The 21084-nt window shown below is 40.2% G+C and overlaps 1 protein-coding gene across 1 annotated transcript in view; it reads left to right on the top strand.

Annotated features, from left to right (window-relative positions):
- Nucleotides 1-5954: 5954 nt before the first annotated feature.
- LOC149152883 ((S)-8-oxocitronellyl enol synthase CYC1-like) overlaps nucleotides 5955-21084 on the top strand; it is a 36706-nt gene continuing 21576 nt past the window's right edge. Inside the window, exon 1 of the mRNA XM_089443630.1 lies at nucleotides 5955-6000. Coding sequence (XP_089299756.1) covers nucleotides 5955-6000 — 46 coding nt within the window. The remainder of the gene's footprint in view (nucleotides 6001-21084) is intronic.

Raw genomic sequence — 21084 nt, 5'->3', positions numbered from 1 at the left:
AGAAGGAAGCTCCAGGAGTTGTAGCATTATTGCTACAATACTGGAGCCCACCACCTACCTCATCCTTAGATTGTTGTATTATAGTAGCCAATTTCTGAATCTTTGCTGGAGTTGACGCATCCTCTGGAATGTGTAGTTTTGGTACTGAATTACATGCTTTTGTAATTGCTACTTTGAGGCTTTGGATTCTCATTGCTAGCTATTGTTTTTCCTTAAGAGCCTGAGCCTTTTCGGTGAAGATCTTCTCATTGTTCATTTTGACTTCACTAATTACCGATAATGCGCACTGCTCTCTGATCTAAAGCTCATCTGAGACCCCCTGATGAAGTGCGTGGAGGGTCTGAAGTGGCAGCGTGGCCAAATTCACACCCATGCCTTTGATCTTTCTGAGCTAGGCATTATCTTCCTTTGACTCTGCATGTAATGTTCCTTCTACAAGGGAATGAATCTGACATCCAGAGTCCATTCTATTTTCATTACGCTATCGCTTGCTTGTTGTAGGCTCACCTGAACCGTGCTCGCTTGCAGCTGACTTGTCTAAATTTGCAGCTCGTGCAGATCTTTCTGCATGCTTCCGAGTGATTTTTGAAACTGTTGTTCAAACTGTTGCCACAGTTCCATTGTTGTATCTCTAACCTTATCCCCAATTTCATTAAGGTCCCCCTCTATGAGGACCATTGGGTCAATGTGCTTTTTCTTATCTGATTTGTGCTTTTCCTGGTTTTGGAAGTTGTCTCCTTGGTTTGCTTCTGCAATTTAAAGGGGGTGCTCTACTCCTCCTCACCACCTCCTTCCTCCTCCCTGGAACCTTCCTTGTCCATAGTTTGCTAAGAAGCAGATGCCTCTACTTCTATTGTGGACTCCTTTGCAGCGCGTGATTTTTTGGCAGCTGCCTTAGCGACAATTTCGTTAGCAACAATTTCTTTCTTCTTCTGATCAGCCAATTCCCACGCTATTGCTTGTGCTGATTCTTTCCATTTCTGTGCAGCTGTCGTCTGCGTGGAGGAGCTATCTCCACCTTTACTGGTACCTGGTCCAAGATCTGTGGGTTATCGCCACTCCCCTAGCCATGTCCCGACAATATCTTGTACATTGGCCTTCGTAACTAGGTATGGAAACTTGTGCCATATCTTCTTAGGATCTCGCCTTGCGCGGATGTATATATTCTGAAATCATCCTTAAATTTTGCGTAGGCCCGCAACTATTCAAACAAGGTTGGAGATAACCATGGCCTCTAACTAATCACCACGCTGAGGTCCGTCATGACCAGTTTCCATAAGACTTTTGTTTCTGTGACCCTCTCTAGGTCCTTTATTGGTCCAAGTGGATCTCCAGACACCAGTGGCATGAAAAAGGCTCAAAATTCAAAGTGGTAGAAAGTCGATTAACTTGACATCAGATCGAAGTTCTCATTGTCCTGATTCCAAAGGTGTGAATAGCACTCCAATCTGAGTCCATATGAAGAAGATATAAGTAGTCAAAGTTTGAGGTTGACTTACCCATGTGGTAGGCTTAAGGAGGGCACAATTTGGCAAGAATCCGGCACCAGAATTTGGCTAGTTTTCTGGGTGAAATTGTGGGTCTAAATTCAGGTATGGGTGGGGAACCCTAATTCATGGTTTCAAGTGTCTCCTTGGGGCCAGCTATCAATGTAGTATGAAACACCTGGGATGCAAAACAAATGGACATTCAGCATCGCCACACACCTTTGTTGAACATAGCTATCTCCCCATGAGATGAGTGAGAGCCATCCATGTATTTGGAAAAAGCTTCTCGACATTCGTCAATCCCAATCCCATTACGCTTTCCTTCCAAGCTAGGAATACTACAGTACTACTCTTAAGTATTTATTGGGTGTGGGGTGCTAGTGATTGGCCTACCTAGGGGATGAGCTCATCTTCATTTCCCTTAGATTGCTTTTATGGAGTGTCTACCTTCCCTAAGGTTCGAGAAAATTTTCAAATGGAGTATCAGGCCACAACCCCTGTTGTCCCCAGTGGAAACATATATTAATTTAAAATTAAAAACAAATATACAAAAATAGAGTGGGCGTCCATGACCCCACCGCCCCTGGGACCATTACAACAAAAAAACTATATATATATGGGGTGGGCGGCCATGACCGTACCGCCCCTCGACTCCACACTATATCTATATATATATATATATATAGATATATATGTATATATATATGTATATATATATATATGTATACATATATGTATACATATATATATATATATACATATATATATATATACATACATATATATATATATATGTATATATATATGTATACATATTTATATATATATATATATATGTATACATATATATATATATATATATATATGTATATATATATATATATATATATATATATAGATATATATATATATATATATATATATATATATATATATATATAAAATACGATGGAAGGATGGGGACGGGCCACCGCTCCAGCGGACCCGCTGCCCGGTATAACAACCCAACAGTTATGTAATAAAATGGGAGGGTAGGATTTGATCCCTCAACCCCTCATCAATGATTTTATTTTATTAACCAACACGCCATCGGTTCCTCTTGGGGTATTCGCAAGAAAAAAAATATATAAATATTTTTGCACAGTGCGCCTGGGGTGACAGAGCGTGGCATGGATTTCGAGACAGAGGAGGTGGAACCTTGAGCAGGCCTGTGGTAGGGGGCGGAACCTTGCCTAAGCAAAATTTTCCAAAGGGGTAGTTTTGGTCCAGAGTCAGAATTGGGCAAGTTTTATATCGATTTTTCACCTCTCAGCGATAGGAACTCAATGGTGATGCCAGTTTCTGCAACAGAGCTCTCCATTTCTCGGCCATTTTCTAGATTGGAGGTATAAGACTCCTTTTGTAAATGTTGATTGTACTTCTTCTTTCTCATGCCACTTAATGAATGAAGGCCTCCCCATTGATCGAGCAAGGCCCAGAGACGTATTCCAAAGTGGACAAACTTCGTTATCAAGCCTTTTGTCTTATTTTCATGTGTTCCTCCTCTTCTCTCATGTGCACATTAATTTTTTTTTATTGTTAAGCTGCAATTTATCCATGTAATTCTTTAATACACCTATAAGAAAAAGATCTTGGATCAAGTGGTATCAGAGCAGGTCTTTGTATATGTGAATTGCACGTTTGTATGCTAATAAGAAACAGGATCCAAAGAGGCAAATGGAAACTAAAGTCTTTTGATCTCGAGGCAGGGCGTGCACATCGAAGGAGAAGCATGGCATATGAAGAGGTTTGTTATGAAGAGGAGCGCAATTACTACAAAACCTTCTATACAATGGCAGAAAAGGTTGATCAATTGCTTTCCAGGCTGGAGAAAGAAAAAGAGAGAAAGCCAGAAGAACAAGGTTCGGTGCATGGAAATGGTGGAGAAGAACCCCTCCTTATCTTTCCGCAAGTGAAATTTTCTCTTCTTTTTCTCACCATCATCATAGGAATTCAAGAAATGCATCTAAGAAACATTTCCTTAAATTAGATGTCAAATTTGATCTTCCCATGTATAACAGTGAAAGTAATGCCAAAAATATTAACAATTGGATTAGGCATATTGAAGTCCACTACAGAATTCAATGGATCGAAGAGGACGAGGCAAAGATCCAATTGGCATCCCTTCGACTAAGTGGCACCGCTCTCGTTTGGTGGGAGAGAAAATTGCAGGGCAACACGAATCTGGGTAACCTTCTCTCCTCATGGTCAAATTTTGTGTCTGCATTGAAAAAACAATTTTACCCTTTGGGCTATAGGCAGAAGGCATTAATAGAATGGCAACACCTAAGGCAAAGAAAAGGTCAAAATGTGAAAAACTTTACTGAAGACTTTAGAAGACAAGCATTGAATTTAAGCATTTCCTTAGATTCACTAGAGATTGTAACTAAGTATATTGGTTCTTTACATAGTTACATAAGGCATTCATTATTATTATTTGAACCTGCTACTATTGATGAGGCCAGTGTGAAAGCCATGCATCTTGAAATCAGTGGGATTCATGTGCAAAATGACCACCAAAAAGGAGCTGCAACAACCAAAAGGAAAGGAACAAAACCCTCTTGTGCACATTGTGAGAAAGAGGGGCACGATGAAGAGAATTGTTGGAAACTTCAACCTGAGTTAAGACCTAAGAGAAATGACAGAATGGAGAAACAGAAAACCACCGCCACCATGTGACAAGATCAAACATCTAAGCCAGAGGAAGATGAGAAGGTCATGACTACGGATTTTGCACGAAGTAGACCCATTGACTTGGGATCAGATTCTGGTGATGAATGGAGGATTGCAGATCTTGGAATAGCAACAGACAGACTCATCGATCTAGGTTCTCATTCAGGTGATGAAGCAAAAATTTCAATAAATACTGTACCAAATATGGAAAGGGCACCCAATGTGGTAGGGCTCCAGGAATTTAAGGATACCAACCAAGACCTTCAAGCAGAAAATGCTAAGTTAAGGAGGCTCCTACGGAAAGCAGAGGAGGAGAAACAGAGGTTGCTACGCCAGTTTCAAGCTAAGAACGAGACCTTACGAAGATTGTAGACTAACCTCCTTAAGATAAATGTAGTTCTTTGATTCCATGTACTTTTCCTGATGATGATTTCACTGCTTTTGAAAAATATACTATAGGTATCAAGTCCAAGTTGTTGAAGAAGATGGGCAATCATGGAGAGGGCCTCGACATTAATTTCCAAGGCATCATGAACCCCATCAAGGTAGAGGAAATGCATCGTCATACAAGACTCGGGTATGTGAGAAAGGACATTAGGGAAAGCTCCAAAGAAATTAGTGATTAGTCAACAATGGATGATGAGACTTCCTCCTCCTATTCCAGTGATAGTAAGGGCTCCACGAACCCTTATCAGAGGAATACCAAAGGGAAGTGCTTCAAGAGGACCTGGAAGGTTTGGAGAAAGAAAAATTGTTGTAGTCACTGCAACAAAGAGGGACATCAAGAAAGTACTTGTGAAATGCTCCATAGCCAGAAAACAACAATAGAGAATCCAACCGGTGACAACACTCAAACACATTCATGGTGGTCCGCTTTATTAAGGAAAGGACGTTTTTTTTAATAGTAGTTTGTATGGCCTCAGTTTGTAAATCATGTGTTGCAAGTAAATGTAAAAGTGATGATGTGTTGCCATCACTTCAAAATGCAACGATGATGTTTTTAGGCCTTCTTATGAGTAGTTGAAGTATTGATTGTTATTGTGTAATCCTTGACCAAAGAGTGTGTGCTATAAACTCTTGGCAAGTGAGGGATTGTTGAGTCATGAGTGAGTGCAGAAGATGTACTAGTTTTGTGTGCAAATGATTGAAAGTGTGGTTTGGCAAGGACACAGGTCATATGTTGAATAGTGTTAATGCTTTTGGTGGTCCAAAAGCTCTCAATGGGGAGGATTGATCCAGGTGGATCTCTAGACACTAGTGGCATGAAAAAGGCTCAAAATTCAAAGTGGCAGAAAGTCGATTAACTTGACATAAAATCGAAGTGCTCATTTCTCTAATTCCAATGGTGTGAACAACACTCCAATATTAGTCCATTTGAAGAAGATAGAAGAATTCAAAGTTCTGGGTTGACTTACCCATGTGGCAGGCTTAAGGACGGTGCATTTTGGAAAGAATCTGGCACCAGAATCCAACCATTTTTCTGTGCGAAATTGTGGGTCCGTTAATTTGCCTAATATTCTCTAAGGTTTGAGAAATTTTTCAAATGGGATGGCAAGCCACAACCCCCACCACCCCTGGTGGAACCATATATTATTTTAAAATTAAAAAAAAAATATACAAAAATGGGGCGGGTGGCCATGACCTCGCCACCCCCGGGACCGTTACAACCAGAAAACTATATATATATATATATATATATATATATATATATATATATATATATATATATATATGTATATTTATATATAAACGACGATGGAAGGATGGGGACGGGCCACTGCTCCGGCGGAACCACCACCCGGTATAACAACCCAACAGTTATGTAATAAAATGGGAGGGGTGGGATTTGATCCCTGGACCTCCTCAACGATTTTCTTTTATTAACTAGCATGCCATCAGTTCCTCATGGGATATCTGCCTGGAAAAAAATTATAAACCTTTCTGCACAGTGCGCCCGGGGAGGTAGAGCACAACATGGATTTCGACACAGAGGAGGTGAAACTTTGAGCAAGCCTGTGGCAGGGGGTGGATCCTTGCCTAAGCAAAATTTTCCAAAGGGGCAGTTTTGGTCCAGAGTCAGAATTGGGCAAGTTTTATATCAATTTTGCACCTCTCCGCGACAGGAAATCAATGGTGATGCCCATTTCTGTAACATAGCTCTCCATTTCTCGGCCATTTTCTAGATTGGAGGTATAAGACTCCTTTTGTAAATGTTGATTGTACTTCTTCTTTCTCATGCCACTTAATGAATGAAGGCCTCCCCATTGATCGAGCAGGGCCCGAAGACGTAGTCCAAAGTGGACGAACTTCGTTATCAAGCCTCTTGTCTTCTTTTCATGTTTTTATGTGTTTCTCCTCTTCTCTCATGTGCACATTAATTTCTTTTCATGACTAAGCTACAATTTATCCATGTAATTCTTTAATACATCTATGAGCAAAATATCTTGGATCATTCATCACCCACAGTGAAGTGAACTTCGCTACCTACGGTAAATCCTCATCTTATGGAGGGAGCTAACTATCCTTTGGAAGTCACCATGTAATGATTATAATCAACAACAAGAGCCAGGCATAGTGAAATTCCTTGCCATCATCTTGTGCTTCACGACAATTTGCTAAGAACTCCTTGCAGAGGTAATGCACTTAGTTGTACTGCACCCCCTTTGCACACTGTGCAGCCAATTGAATTACTGGTGTTGGAACCTCATCCACGTGACATTTTCGCATGATCTTCCCGACCAAAATCCGAGTGAAAAACTACACCACTTAGTCTGTAATAGAGTGGATAGTGTATTTATGCGACTTCTTGACTAATCCAAAATCAGTTTTCATTTTATCTGCAAGCTCCTTCTCCTTGCTTTTGCCTCCAAACTCCTTAGTTGGATCCGCCCCTTTATAGGGAAATTTTGTAATTCTGTGGATCAACATGTCTGTTATGGGGATGGGTTTGCCTAACCACAAACACCCATTGTGCACCAACACGAGAAATTAGTGCACACATACAATATTGATAACCAACCTCTTAAAGTGTGGCACACACATCATATGTAGCAATCCGGCTTGCTCGACCCCTTTTATCCATTTCATTGGTTCTAGCTTTGTGACCCCAATCTCTTCATAGTAAATCTTGTTCATGTAATGATTGGTGGCCAAATGCGGAAATTTCTCGTGATCGACTAGATCCCAATCCTCCATTTTTAACATAGGGATATGCACTAAGTGCGTGCCTTCAAATACCACTTCTTCCGACAGTAGTAGTGTAGAGATCATGAATTTCACGTAATTAGGATCCTTTGGAACCTTCACTTTCCGTTTTCGCAGAGGGATATACTCTGAGAGCCTAGTGAGAGGCTCTCACTCATCAACATCTAGCACTTAAACTCCTTTGCGAAGTTCTTCTTCATCTAAATCTAAAGGTTCATGGGACTGCTTGGACTTATCCAATTTTCCATTCTACCTAACCTCCATCAGAATCTTCCTCAGTGACTGCCTCACCGGTACAACTTGGGGTTTCTTCTACTTTTCCTTCGTAGTAGATGGCGTCAACGTAGGTGACCTTGGTGCCGTAGGCATAGATGGCATAACTTCCATTGACGCAACTTTCAGGGCTTTTTCTTGAGAGACAACGGCTTCGGAACTTACAGGTTTGATGGACATCTATTCAAGGATAATCTTCTAGTTCCACTCAGGCAATCTCACAAATGTCGGGCTTGAAACCAAATCCTCCCAAATATGTCGATTCATAGAGTTGAAATAAGAGGGCTCATACGTGAATTTCAGAAGGAAAAGTGTTCTACGACAGACCAACATGCCAGATTTATAGGCGATTTCGAATTCAAATCCAATTGTTCCCTCCATTTTTTGATCATAAATGCATCTTTGGCGGCAGATATCCAAATATTTTCACCATAAATGTCATCTACCCACTCTTTCTAATGGGATTTTTGCTATCTAATCATGAACAATGTCTTTAACGGCTACTTTGGGACTTGGATGCGTGGCACCAACCCCCATGGCGTAGCTTGTCCATCACAACTTCTTTTGTCGTAGCTTCTTCTGTTGCAACTTCTTCTGTTGTACCCCTTACGTTCATCACACAACCCCCTTACTATGTTTTCCTTTTATTTGGGTAGTGTAGTTTATATTCCCGCTCTCCCTTGCAGCTTCCTGGAGCACTAAGATTGTCCTGCTACCATGTAGTCATTGCGCAGGGGTAGGATCCCCTGTATACAACTTCAACCGACTTCCATTCACCCTTCTAAGGAACAATTCACCATTCAGCTTCGCGAGCTGAACTGCGCCAGCATCTTTAATTTCCTTGATAATATATGGGCCCAACCAATGCATTTGAAATTTTCCAAGAAACTTTGTGAACTTACTATCATAGAGAAAAACTAAATCATTCACCTTGAAAGTGCACAACTTAATATTCCTATCATGCCAGGCCTTCTCACATTCCTTTTGCACTTGCTGGTGAAATCCTATAAGAAACCGGTCTTCTTCCAACTCCATCAATTGCACGAGTTGTGCCTCCAAGGTCTTGTAATCCACCATTTCTTTCAAAGCCACAATGCGCGGGCTTGGAAAAATATATTCCATGGGCATCACCGCCTCAATCCCATAGACCAACCTAAATAGAGTTTGGCCTATAAACTTCTTGAACGTTATCCTATATGCCCATAGGAACGCCGGGATGTGTATATCCCAGTTGTTTATCTTCGTGTTACAAACCTTTGTCAACACATTCTCTAGAATCTTATTGAATGCTTCCACTATACCATTGGCTTGGGGATGATAGGGTGTACTCTTTTGATGGTAAACCTGGAATTCTTCAAGCATCACACTAATTGTTTCATTCAGGAAATGTGTACCCCTATCACTCATCAATACCTTAGGGCACCCAAACCACGTTAAGACATATTCAAATAGGAACTTCACAACTGTAGCAACAATACAATCCTTCACCAGTTGTGCTTCTGCCCATCTAGTTAAGTACTCCATCGCAGTAATGATGTACCACGTGCATGTCTTCCTTCCTGGTGGTTGTATCAGACCTATAAAGTCAATTTCCCATTTGTCAAATACTTGTAACAAAACCTGAGGGTTTAAGGGAAATTCATCTCTTCGTGAAGGCTTTCCTGTCCTTTGACAAGCATCACATGCTTTACAAAATGCCTTAGAATCTTTATGCACTATCGACCACCATAACCCTACATGTAAAATCTTCTGCGTGGTGGCTCTACCTGCATAGTGTCCTCCTGCCACTCCTCCATGTGCTTCAACGAGGATACTAGCGCGCTCAAACTCTGGAACATATCAGCGAAATATTTCATCTGTTCCCATCTTATACAAATGTCCCACTATAACAGAAAAATTAGCTGCACGGACCACTAATTCATTTTTCTGTTGAGTAGAATAACCTTCTAGGGCTGTACCTGTGGTCAAAAACTAAATGATATCAGCAAAGTGGTCATCCGCAATGCGCACAGAAAAGAGCTGTGCATCTGTCAATCCTTCTTCCAAATTGGTTGGTTCTTCACCTGTCTTGATTCATCTTAGGTGATCCGGTCCTACATTTAGCCATCCAGACTTCACTTACTTAAAATTAATACTCCTAGAACAACAACAACCACCTACAGATAGTCCCCCCCAAGACAAGCTTGTTGACCAGGTACTTGAGAGCGGAGTGATATGTGTACATTTTGAAATGTTCAGCCAACAAATAATGTCGAAACTTTTGCAATGCGTAGACCATCGCCAACCCTTTGCGCTCTGTAGTGGAATAGTTCTTTTCATCTTTTGATAGTTTCCTACTTGCAAAGGCTATTGGATGATCAATATCACCTTCGCCAGGCTGGGTCAATACCACACCCAGTACAATACATGAGGCATCTACATTCACATACTCTTTCTTCCGGTCTAGAAATACTAAGATGGGTGCAGTCACCATCTTTTCCTTTAACACATCAAGACTTTTTTGACACTCCTCATCCCAACAAAAAGTCACATCCTTCTTTAATAGTTTCTCCATCAGCGTGGTTATCTGGGCATAAGACTTGATAAACTTCCTATAGTAGCCTATGTGGCCCAGCATTGCATGCAACTTCTTAACATTCTTGGGAGATTCTAAATTTACAATCACTTCTATCTTCGTAGGGTACACCATCAATCCCTACTTACATACTACATGGCCTAGCATTATTCCAAAAGGCACACATAATATACATTTCTTCAATTTCAACACGATTTGGTATCTGCAACATGTATCCATCATGAGGTGCAGACTTGCAACATGGTGCTGCACCAATCCGAGGACAATCTAGTCATCAAAATATACCTCCAGGAATTTGTGAATAAACTCCTTAAATGTCTTGATTACTACCTTGGAAAAATTTGCGGGTGCATTCTTCAGTGCGAATGGCATTATTGTATACTAAAAGAAACCCCACTATGTTGCAAAGGTTTTCTTGCTACGATCCTCTGGAACGATATCTATTTGATGGTATCCTAAGAATCCATCAGTGAACGAATATGCCTCTTGGCCTCCAACATTCTCCAAGACTTCATCTGTAAATGGTGTTGGAAATAGATCATGAATGCATGCATCATTAAGCTTTTTGAGATCTACGCATATCCTAATTTCACCTTGTTGTTTCTTTTCTTGGACAACCATTGGGCTCACCCAATCAGATTCTTCTACTAGCTCAATAATTCCGACCTCCAACATTTTGTCCAGTTATTCACACACCTTTTCTTTATACTTCGGATTAAGCCGATAAGGTCTCTGCTTTACGAGCTTTGCATCAGGTTTCAAAGTAATTTTAATTACGCCCAAATCTCCTACAATACCCTTTGGATCTAAGAAATTCATTAGGAATAGATCCTGGTATTCACGCAATAGTTCGACCACCTTATCTACTATATCTTCATCCCAATAGTCTTCTATCTTCTCGAACTTAGGCTCCGCATCAGATCCTATATTTACTTGCCGGGTTTTTGTTGAAAATAGCAACAAGAAATGCTAAAAATAGCATTGCTATAAATAGCATTTCAGGATAGATTCCAATTTAATTAGTCCCTAAATTAAAATTGAGAATTAAAATTCGAATTTAGTCTCACCAGAAGTTTGAAAAATAATTAATTAATTCATCTTGAGTTAATTAGTTGGTGAAAATCCAACATGAAGTGTTTGTGAAGACATGCAATAGTTATTCCTTTGATTGAGGAAGTTATCCCTTGATTAAGGAGATAAGGATGAGTTGTATTTGCTTTGTAATTAGTTAGCTTAGTTAACTGAGTTAAGATAAGTTACATTAGTTCGAAACAATTGGAGGAACTAATTGTGAGTTTAGTAAGTTAATGCATGCATGCATGCAACTAGTGTTCTCCAGATAACTGAATATTCTCTCATAAATAACCACTGCATGTCAGTTCAGAGAAAGACCCAGTTGAGATTAAAGATAGGGACATTGTACTACCAATTGGAGGAAGTTTCCTATAAAGAAAACTCATCCATGCAGAAGGAATCAACTCCTTCAGGATTGCACAGTTATTTCAGAGGTCAAAGCAGTGTGTGAGGTGAGAACCACACAAGATACAACTTGAGGAACGAGGAGAAACTACGGAAGGAAATAGGAGGCTTGGAGGACTAAAGGAAGGCATATGTGTTGTCTATTCTATCAATGAGCAGCAGTGAGGGATTGTATTGAGAGCTGGATAGCTGTGAGAGCTAAAGCTTTGTGTAATCCTAAGATATTTCCGCTTGTATGATAATACAAATAGTTGGGTTTTTAGCTGAGGCTTTCCCCAGAGTATTCTTCTGTGTTTCATGTGTATTGATTCTTCTTCTCTGTTATATGTGTTCAGCTTGATCTTTCTCAAATCCTTTAAGCTTTTGCAAGTTTGATAGTAGAAGTAGATTAAAGTATTTTGCTTTGGTATATTGCATTATCGAGTTAATCTATGGTGAAACTTCTACATGGTATTAGAGCGAGGTTTTGTAGAAAAAGTTCTACAAGGTATTAGAGAAATGGTGAGTCTTGCTCTCCTCGGTCTTCCTAAGAGCTGGCATAGCTACCAGGACTCAGTGAATGGAAGAGAGAAACTGCCAGATTGGGAACGACTGTGGTCGGATCTGATGTAGGAGGAGATCAGGAGGAGCACCAGAGATGGTTCTTCATCCAAGGAGGATGAAGAAAATTTTGCCTTAGCAAGTAAGGCAAGGAAAGGGAAGGAGAAGGATTCTCATCCCAAATCGAGTTATTCTCATGGAGGGAAGAAGATTGATAAATCTAAAGTGAGATGCTTTAATTGTCATGAGGTGGGCCATTATGCAACTAATTGTCCATTGAAGAAATCCAAGAAGGGATCCTCGGAAGGATCTGAAGGTGAGGCATTAGCCTCTCAGTTCGAATTGGATTTTACCCTCATCGCATGCATGGTTTCATCGATGATGGGTTGTGGTTGGTTTCTTGACAGTGGAGCCTCATTCCACATGATCAGCGATAAAAGTTTATTCAGTACCTTGGAGGAGAAAGACCTCAAGATACTCATAGAGATGGGTGACGATGAAAGGTATAGTGTTTTAGCAGTGGGCACAGTTTCTTTTCAGAGGGAGCATGGAGCTTCTATCACCTTAATAGATGTGAAGTATGTGCCTGGACTAAAGAAGAACTTGGTATCAATCGCGATGTTGGAGGACAAAGGCTATCATGTAGTCTTTAGTAAGGGAAATTTTTTCCTTAGACACATTACCACGAGGCAAGTGAAGCAGATTGGTTCATGAGTCAACAACCTGTATGCTCTTGAGGTTCAGGATGCATGCAAAGCCTTTAGGAGCAAGGCAACTGTTAGAGACTTGGTGGTTGAGAGGGAGAGTACATTACCTCTCAACATGCAGCACCATAAGAAGTCTCAGACAATTGTGGAGGAGCCACAATTAGTGAAGCAGCTTTAGGAGGTTGAGGAGTAGCCACAACTAGAGAAGCTAAGAGGAGATTGAGTGGAGGCATCCACTCATACAGAGACCTTGAGTAGGGGGAAATTTCGAGCCAATTGGGTAGAGGGATCGCATGCAGCCATACCTCTAGATGGGAGGTGGGGTGATGTGGAGTGATAGTCCCAAGAAGGCTGAAATAGGGGTAGGATCCTTGAGGTACCTAGCCTCTTTGATTAGACCTTACTACGGGAGCCCCGATGAGGAGTAACAGAACTGGCTAAGTGGGTATAGACAGATGCAGATGGAGCGGCAGAGGGAGCTTCAGCATCAGAGGGTGTTTCTAGCCCAATAGGGAGATCCGTTGGGAGATCAGTTACTTACTTATCAGTAACTGAGTTGCAGTGCAACATTGGGTAGCACAATGCAACATGATGAGAGGAGGTGCAGTGTAGATGCAGTGCTGGGAGATAGGAACAACATTAGCACGGATGTGGCAGGAGGAATTAGTGTGATTGATGTAGTCAGAGATCAAAGTCACAAAAGCTAGAGCAGTCAGATACTGAAGAGAACAGAGGTGCAGAGTTTTCAGTCGATAGAGGCAATAGCAGACAAAGGCTTTGATATAGAGGCATCATTCTGATTTAGGATGGATATTTTTTGTGTTTCTAGAGTTACTGGAGTAACAACACTTGAGAGAAGGGTTGCATGCAGAACATTCCAAAGGTTCAGGATCGATTTTGAGTTTAATGCCTTTCTTGTTGAGAGGGAGTGTTGAAAATAGCAACAAGAAATGCTAAAAATAGCATTGCTATAAATAGCATTTCAAGATATGCTCCAACTCTGTTGGAAATAGCAAAAAATAGGAATGCTAAAAATAGAATTACTATAAATAGCATTTCAGGATAGATTCCAATTTTAGTTCGTCCCTAAATTAAAATTCGAATTTAGTCTCACCAGCAGTTCGAAAAATAATTAATTAATTCATCTTGAGTTAATTAGTTGTTGAAAATCATACATGAAGTCTTTGTGAAGATAAGCAACAATTATTCCTTTGATTGAGGAAGTTATCCCTTAATTAAGGAGACAAGGATGAGTTGTATTTGAGTTGTCATTAGTTAGCTCAGTTAACTGATTTAATTTTAGTTAGATTAGTTCCAAATAGTTGGAGGAACTAATTGTGAGTTCAGTCAATTAATACATGCATGCATGCAACTAGTGTTCTCCAGATAACTGAATATTCTCTCATAAATAACCAATGCATGTCAGTCCAGAGAAAGACCCAGTTGAGATTAAAGACAGGGACATTGTACTATTAGTTGGAGGAATTTTCCTATAAAGGAAACTCATCCATGCAGAAGGAATCAACTGCTTCAGGATTGCGCAATTATTTCAGAGGTCAGAGCAGTGTGTGAGGTGAGAATCACTTAGGATACAACTTGAGGACCCAGGAGAAACTGCGCAAGGAAATAGGAGGCTTGGAGGACTGAAGGAAGGTATATGTGTTGTCTATTCTGTCTATGAGCAGTAGTGAGGGATTGTACTGAGAGTTGGATAGCTTTGAGAGCTAAATCTTTGTGTAATCCTGAGATATTTCCACTTGTATGATAATACATATAGTGGGGTTTTTAGCTGAGGCTTTTCCGAGAGTATTCTTCTGTGTTTCATGTGTATTGATTCTTCTTCTCTGTTATATGTGTTCAACTTGATCTTTCTCAAATCCTTTAAGCTTTCACAAGTTTTATAGTAGAAGTAGATTAAAGTATTTTGCTTTAGTATATTGCATTATCAAGTTAATCTATAGTCAGATTTTCTACATAAATCTTAAAGGTAGATTTGTAGAGAATTTGCAAGAAATTCTACAGTTTTCAGTGGCTCTGTTACATTAGGGTCCTCTGTCTCAAGTCCTTCAACCTCAAGCTGTCCCCCAGACTTTGGAATGTTGATTTTTCTTGGATCATCGTCTTCTTCTTCAAGAGTCACATTGTAGCATTCCAGCGTGTGGCGCAACTATGTACTCCAGTCTAGCTATACCCATCCCACCGTCTCTTCAGGCATTCTAAAAATAGCAGCCTTAATCTCTTGTAGTGCTTCATCAATGCATTCAAACCCATCGTCAAAGATGAAAGTTAATAAGAATCTCTCCTGCAGAATGTCCCATTCATTCGTTTTGTGGTGCAACTCTCTTTCCAGGTACCAATTCATAGGGATAATGTCTAAGGTATGGCAAAAAACATGTATCAACTCTTGTTGCGGTTCTTCACCCCAAGCTTCAGTCCACCGTGCCAAGTTTTCGCATGGGTCATCCTTCCCACTGTACTTCTCAATCATCCATGTGTTAACATACCCAAACCTAAACTTCATCATCTACTTATATTCCTTCCAGTCAACGAATCTTTCCTTATGCGCACCCCACCAATGGGCAGGTGTGGCATGCAGTGCTAATTCAAGTGCCTAGAATCGATGTTCCTTGGGCACCTCCCTTTCAAACTCATCCAAAAAGAGATTAACATCATTTAAGCCATAGTAATGTGGAAGTTTCCTTACCTCTATAGATACGCACCACGACAATTTTGTCATCATATTGCAACGTAGCGTAGAGACTTCATGCAATCGATTCTACAAGTGCTTGAGTTCTTCATCTGAGTTTGAGGTACAATAAATATCCCTATCCCAGGTAATTTGTCCATTGGCTATAGGATTGATCCAATCTTCATCTCGCGTCGTGATCTTGCATATCTGGTCTAGATCATCATCATCCTCCACAAAGTCATGAACATGTTCAGTATAGCGCACTCCCTCAATAGGGTCCAGTGGCATAATAACCCTGAGTGCCTTCCTCTCAAACATCATCTTCTACTTCTTTAGATTAATCACTACATCCATGTCAAAGGTCCAATCAATTCCTAGTAGCGTAGGGTAAGGATTTCTATCATCCACTATTTCAATTACCTCAAAGTCAGCCAACGCACTCACTCCTTCAATTTCCATAGTTACCCCATACAGGCGCCCCATAGGAATGATCTTCTGCTGATTGGCCATGCGTAGCTGTATAGGAGACCATTGCAGTGCATGTCTCCTCATCCTTTCCCATTCCTTCTTAGGCAGCATGTTTTCATTAGAACCCAAATCCAAGATGACCTGGTCCATTTCATACTCTCCTATCTACGCGATCAACCTGATCTCTCGCCCTATTCCCTTCTTATGCTTACCTAGTTTCCTCACGTCGCACCATTATGAAGGAATCTTAAGATTACCCATACAATTGTCTATCAATTCTTTCATCCCTTCTACTGCCTTTTGATTTCTTAGTAGTTTCATAAATTTTTTGAGAAAAGTGGATAACAACGAAGGATCCACATCTTACACTTCACTATTTCCACTCGGTTTTTCCTAACTTCTCGATGTAGAAGCCTCAACAAAGTTCTTCTTAGCTTCCATGAAAGTTTCTTTAGCCTGTTTGAGGTTAAACCAGATGTTCTTTTCAAAAGCCTTGCACACCCATCCCTTAGTTTATATATGCTTTCCCTTATCTTCACCTGTGGCCATACCACTTCACATTATGATATTGATGTTATGATCCTCTTCGCAAGGCTACACCCTCATCATCTGGATATTATACGTAGGTTGTTGGGTCTGCGGCTTCTTTTCTTGCATCTTTTCTATAAGTATTGGCAAATATTCTATCACATGGTCGAATTATCTATAATATTGAGAAGATGGATGTGTTGGGTGCGAACAGTTGTGCACAAAATGTCCATCTTTGGCACAGTTATAGAAAATAACTTGTTTGCAACTTTTGCTAGCCCCTCCTCCTCTTCCTCTTCCACGACCTTGGAATCGTCGGTGTGTTGCACCTTCACCGTGATCCTGAGGCCAAGTTTCTACTTGCATTCAATAGGTAGGGGTTCTATCCATCATTAATTCATAACTTCGACAATGGTTCTCATCATGACAGATAGATTTGCAGAAATTGCAAAACAATTGCAGGGGGTTTGTACAAATTTTTGTAGTAGATGACAATTGTCTGTCACATGTTTTCCTGTAACCTGACAAATAGCACATCATAGCGTGAATCCTGTGCTTAGCCCAGCGGTATTTTTTGGCTTTAGGGGGACAACCCCCGCTGCAATAAGATAATTTCGATAAACCAAAAAATGGTCCTTATCGTGACTATGGTCGTTGCATTTCAAGCACCAAACTTCTACGCGAACTTTAGGTTGGGCTTCATTTCCCTTCTTCAAGCTCTACAACTTTAGGCACAGACTTGCCAGCTATAAGTGAATATGTTGTACTCCAATGTTCGTATATTGTACTAGCGAGGCTTCCAACCTCATTGCGATCTCCACAAATTCTGCTGTGATAATGGTAATCTTAGGTGAGGCAACAATGAAGCAATGTACCAGTCTTTGTGTTGCTCATCTGTAATGTTCATATTATCCTATCGGATCAGGAATTTTAGCCTCTAATTGAAATCCCACGAGGATTCATTTACCATTTTTTATATCTCCTTAAATTCGGTGACAGATTGCGCTTGAGACTTAGGATTCTTAAACCCATTGTTCAATGCTTGCTGAATCTCTGCCAATGTCACACCAGGTTTGTCTTGATAGTACTTGATATTCCAAGTCAACGCGCTATCCTACAGTGCTATGACCAGCTGTGCCTTCTTTAGATTATCATCAGTGATCTTCTATGCTGTCCACACAACATTTTCAACAAACCAGAATTGCTCGGGGTCTTCTCTCCCTACCCCTTTAAAGATCAACATCTTCATTGCGTTTGCCATGTTGAATGGTGGAGGTGGAGGTGGAGGTGGAGGTGAAGGTGTAGGTGTATGCAGTGGAGGTATCTGCGAGATACCCTGACTTACCAACCGCAACGCACTTCATGGTGTATTCAAAATAGTTCCTTCATCGTCGCTTGAAGAGGATCCCAATAGTGGACTATATTCAAAGCCCATTTCTCCATTCCTTCTGAAGGATTTTCCACTTCGTGCAGTCCCGAACATCAAGGTAAAGGCCTAACTAGTTTTCCACACAACGACATCTTAATACAAGTTTTCAGAGATTTTAAGTACTACCTCGTGACCCCTTGAAGAGCTTGTGCTCTGCTTCTCTATAACTGATGGTCGTATCAATCGTGAGCTTGGTGACGAATCCTCCTATGATACGATCAATCCAATGATCAAAAAACCACGCGATGTTATTTTCTGAATCTTCCAAGTGCCTGACCAACTACGAAATCCACACAATAGAACCATCAAGTCTCCATGTACCATGACTGTCCGCCAATCTAGACAGCCACTTGTGCAATTCGCAAGGGAAGAATGATAAAAAAAAATTGGTTTCGTCTAAGTATAAGTATCTATTGAACCATTGTTCCTTGGATAACCATGGATTTCTATTCTCATGAGTTGTGAACGTGTTCCTTTCGATCGAGCCACTTCTCAATTTATTTCTTAGTAGGGAACCACTTATTGGACATCACACATTCCTTAGATTGATCCCAGTCCTGGAAACGGAACCATTTGTTGGCTTGATGAGTCTTGACTGAGGTTTAGAGTTATTCACGCTAAGAAACAAAACCCTAATTGTTGGCCCTTTCGGCAACAACCTGCATAGCGCAGGCGACAATCTCACCCGAAGAAGTATTGGGGGGTGATAGAACCAATTTTCTGCATCCAGAGAACTGTGTGATGGTTTCCTAAGTTTCTTATAGCTTAGATCTACCTTCGCACATATCTATTCCTTCCGACTGTCAACTACTGCAACTCTATCAAAATGACCTTCAGATCTTCACGAAGGTACTTAATAGTACTTATCATGCAAAAAGATTACAGATCTACCAGTTCCGCGTAGTAAATGTGTATTCTAAAGCCCTTATGGCCTAGATCTGTCGTCGCATAGATCTACCCTTTCCGAATAGCTAACTACAACAGATCTATCTAACGACTTCCCGATCTTTGCGAAGGTGGTTAATTATACTTATTATGCATAAATATTATAGATCTATCTGTTTGTGCAGAAAATAAGCATTATTTCACATAAAACAGATCATAGAGCGAAGATACATAAGCTTAAACATAAGTAAATAACAAGGCACAGATGCATCAAAATTGCTTCCCAAACAATATTTATTATGAATAAGCGTTCAATTAAAGTATTCTCCTCCTTGCACACTTAGTTGCAGGTGCCCGCACACTTAACTTGCAGACTTACCAAGGTCTCCTCTCACTCAGCTGCAGGAGCCTTCCCCTTTCACTTAAGTACAAGAAACATACATTTCTTGCCTTAGCACCTTACCCTTACAATGATTCTTCACTTCAAGCTATTCTTTAAGATTCATTATGACTCATCTATATATAACCTTTTCATTACAATACCATGGGCGGGTCTCAAAACCATCCTATCACCTACCCATATAAGGGACTAATGCCCCTTTGACTCTTAGTTTCGTGCTCTGCTTCAACATTTTGCAGAGACTTTACATTCTTTAACAAAAACTATTACAAAAATTGACCCCATGGACCCCATCCCAACATGTGACCTTTGAGTTTCTACATGACTCTATAAATTTCTAGTGCCTCTTCATGTTCTATGTGTGACACTTGGGATTTATCACATTTTAAATTTTCTCATTTCTTTTTAAATACAATATTACATTCCATAAATTGTGGAAAAATACATTAACAACATATGAATTCAACTTATTCATGATAGATATATGATATGCTTCATCTTCAACCTCTAAAGGGTCTAAATGATGTTCGAAACATTCTAAGTCAACACAAGTTTCCATTTCTCCATCATGGTCTAGAATTCCTTTATTCTCACATGATAACATCTTTATGACTTGTCTCCATTAGTGTCCTTCTTGTAACCTCTTCTTGCTAACCTCCTTAAGCATCATATTGCCATGATAGGATGCAATCACCTACAAATGAAGTTCATTTATGAAAAGACAACAAAAGTCCCATAATCACCTACTTTATCTATGTTTTCTCAAGTAACATGCTGACTGTGATGGGACACTACATAAGGACTTGAAGGAAAGGGTCTAGGAATTGTGAATTTGAGAATTACATGGATCAAGGGATGACCATGTTGTCCACTAGAACTTCACAATGTGTAATAAGGTAAGGCACATTAAGGTTTTTCATAGTGGGAAAGTTCAATTAGAAAGAGTCTTAGGGCTAGGAATTGTAACTATGTAATGCACAGTGATTGAGAAGAAGACTCTTGAGATTATGCAGTTTAGCACTACAGTGACTTAGAGATGGACCTACTATCCAATAGAAGTGCTCAATGCAAAATTTAGTCAAGGTAAGACAATGCATTGCGTAGTTGAGCAAGTGAAGGAGATAAGGAAGGTAGGTTAAGGCATTGTAACAACACAGTCCATAGTAATTGAAGAGGAGGCTAAGGGGACTATGTAGTTGAGAATTTCAGGAGTCTTGAGATGGCCCCTCTATCCACTCCAATTTCACAATTCACAAGGGAGGCATATTTGATTATATTAATGTGCAAAAGGAAGATGTATTAAGCAATAAGAGTTAGGTCACTATGCTCTAAGGTTGCTCAATGATCAATTGAGGAGGCTGTCCTCTAGGATTGCACAGAGGGAAAGTGTAAGAAACAAAAATCTCATGACTAAGGCTTGGATGTGCATAATGTTCTCATCACTTTTCTGAAGTTTAAATGTGTTCATGAGTTGTGCAAGATGTGATGACAGAGAAGGACTCCAAAATTGACTAAGTGTGAGATCAATGGGGCATGAGAGTAAAATCATATAACAGGTCCCGAACTTGATCACACACACATATAAATTCAAGCACATGATAAGAAGACATAATACCTTAAACGAACAAGCGTATAGTCAAATGACGGTAAAACGAAACTTATCTCCAAGTGTGACTCTTAAGATGTACCTTTACAACGCAAGTGTCAC

This window comes from Pinus tabuliformis, chromosome 9 (genome assembly GCF_031772625.1).
Source record: "Pinus tabuliformis cultivar Carrire ecotype Pingquan chromosome 9, CPIR1, whole genome shotgun sequence".
NCBI lineage: Eukaryota > Viridiplantae > Streptophyta > Pinopsida > Pinales > Pinaceae > Pinus > Pinus tabuliformis.
Note: the sequence above shows the minus strand (reverse complement) of the source record. Positions and strands in the feature narration are given on the sequence as shown.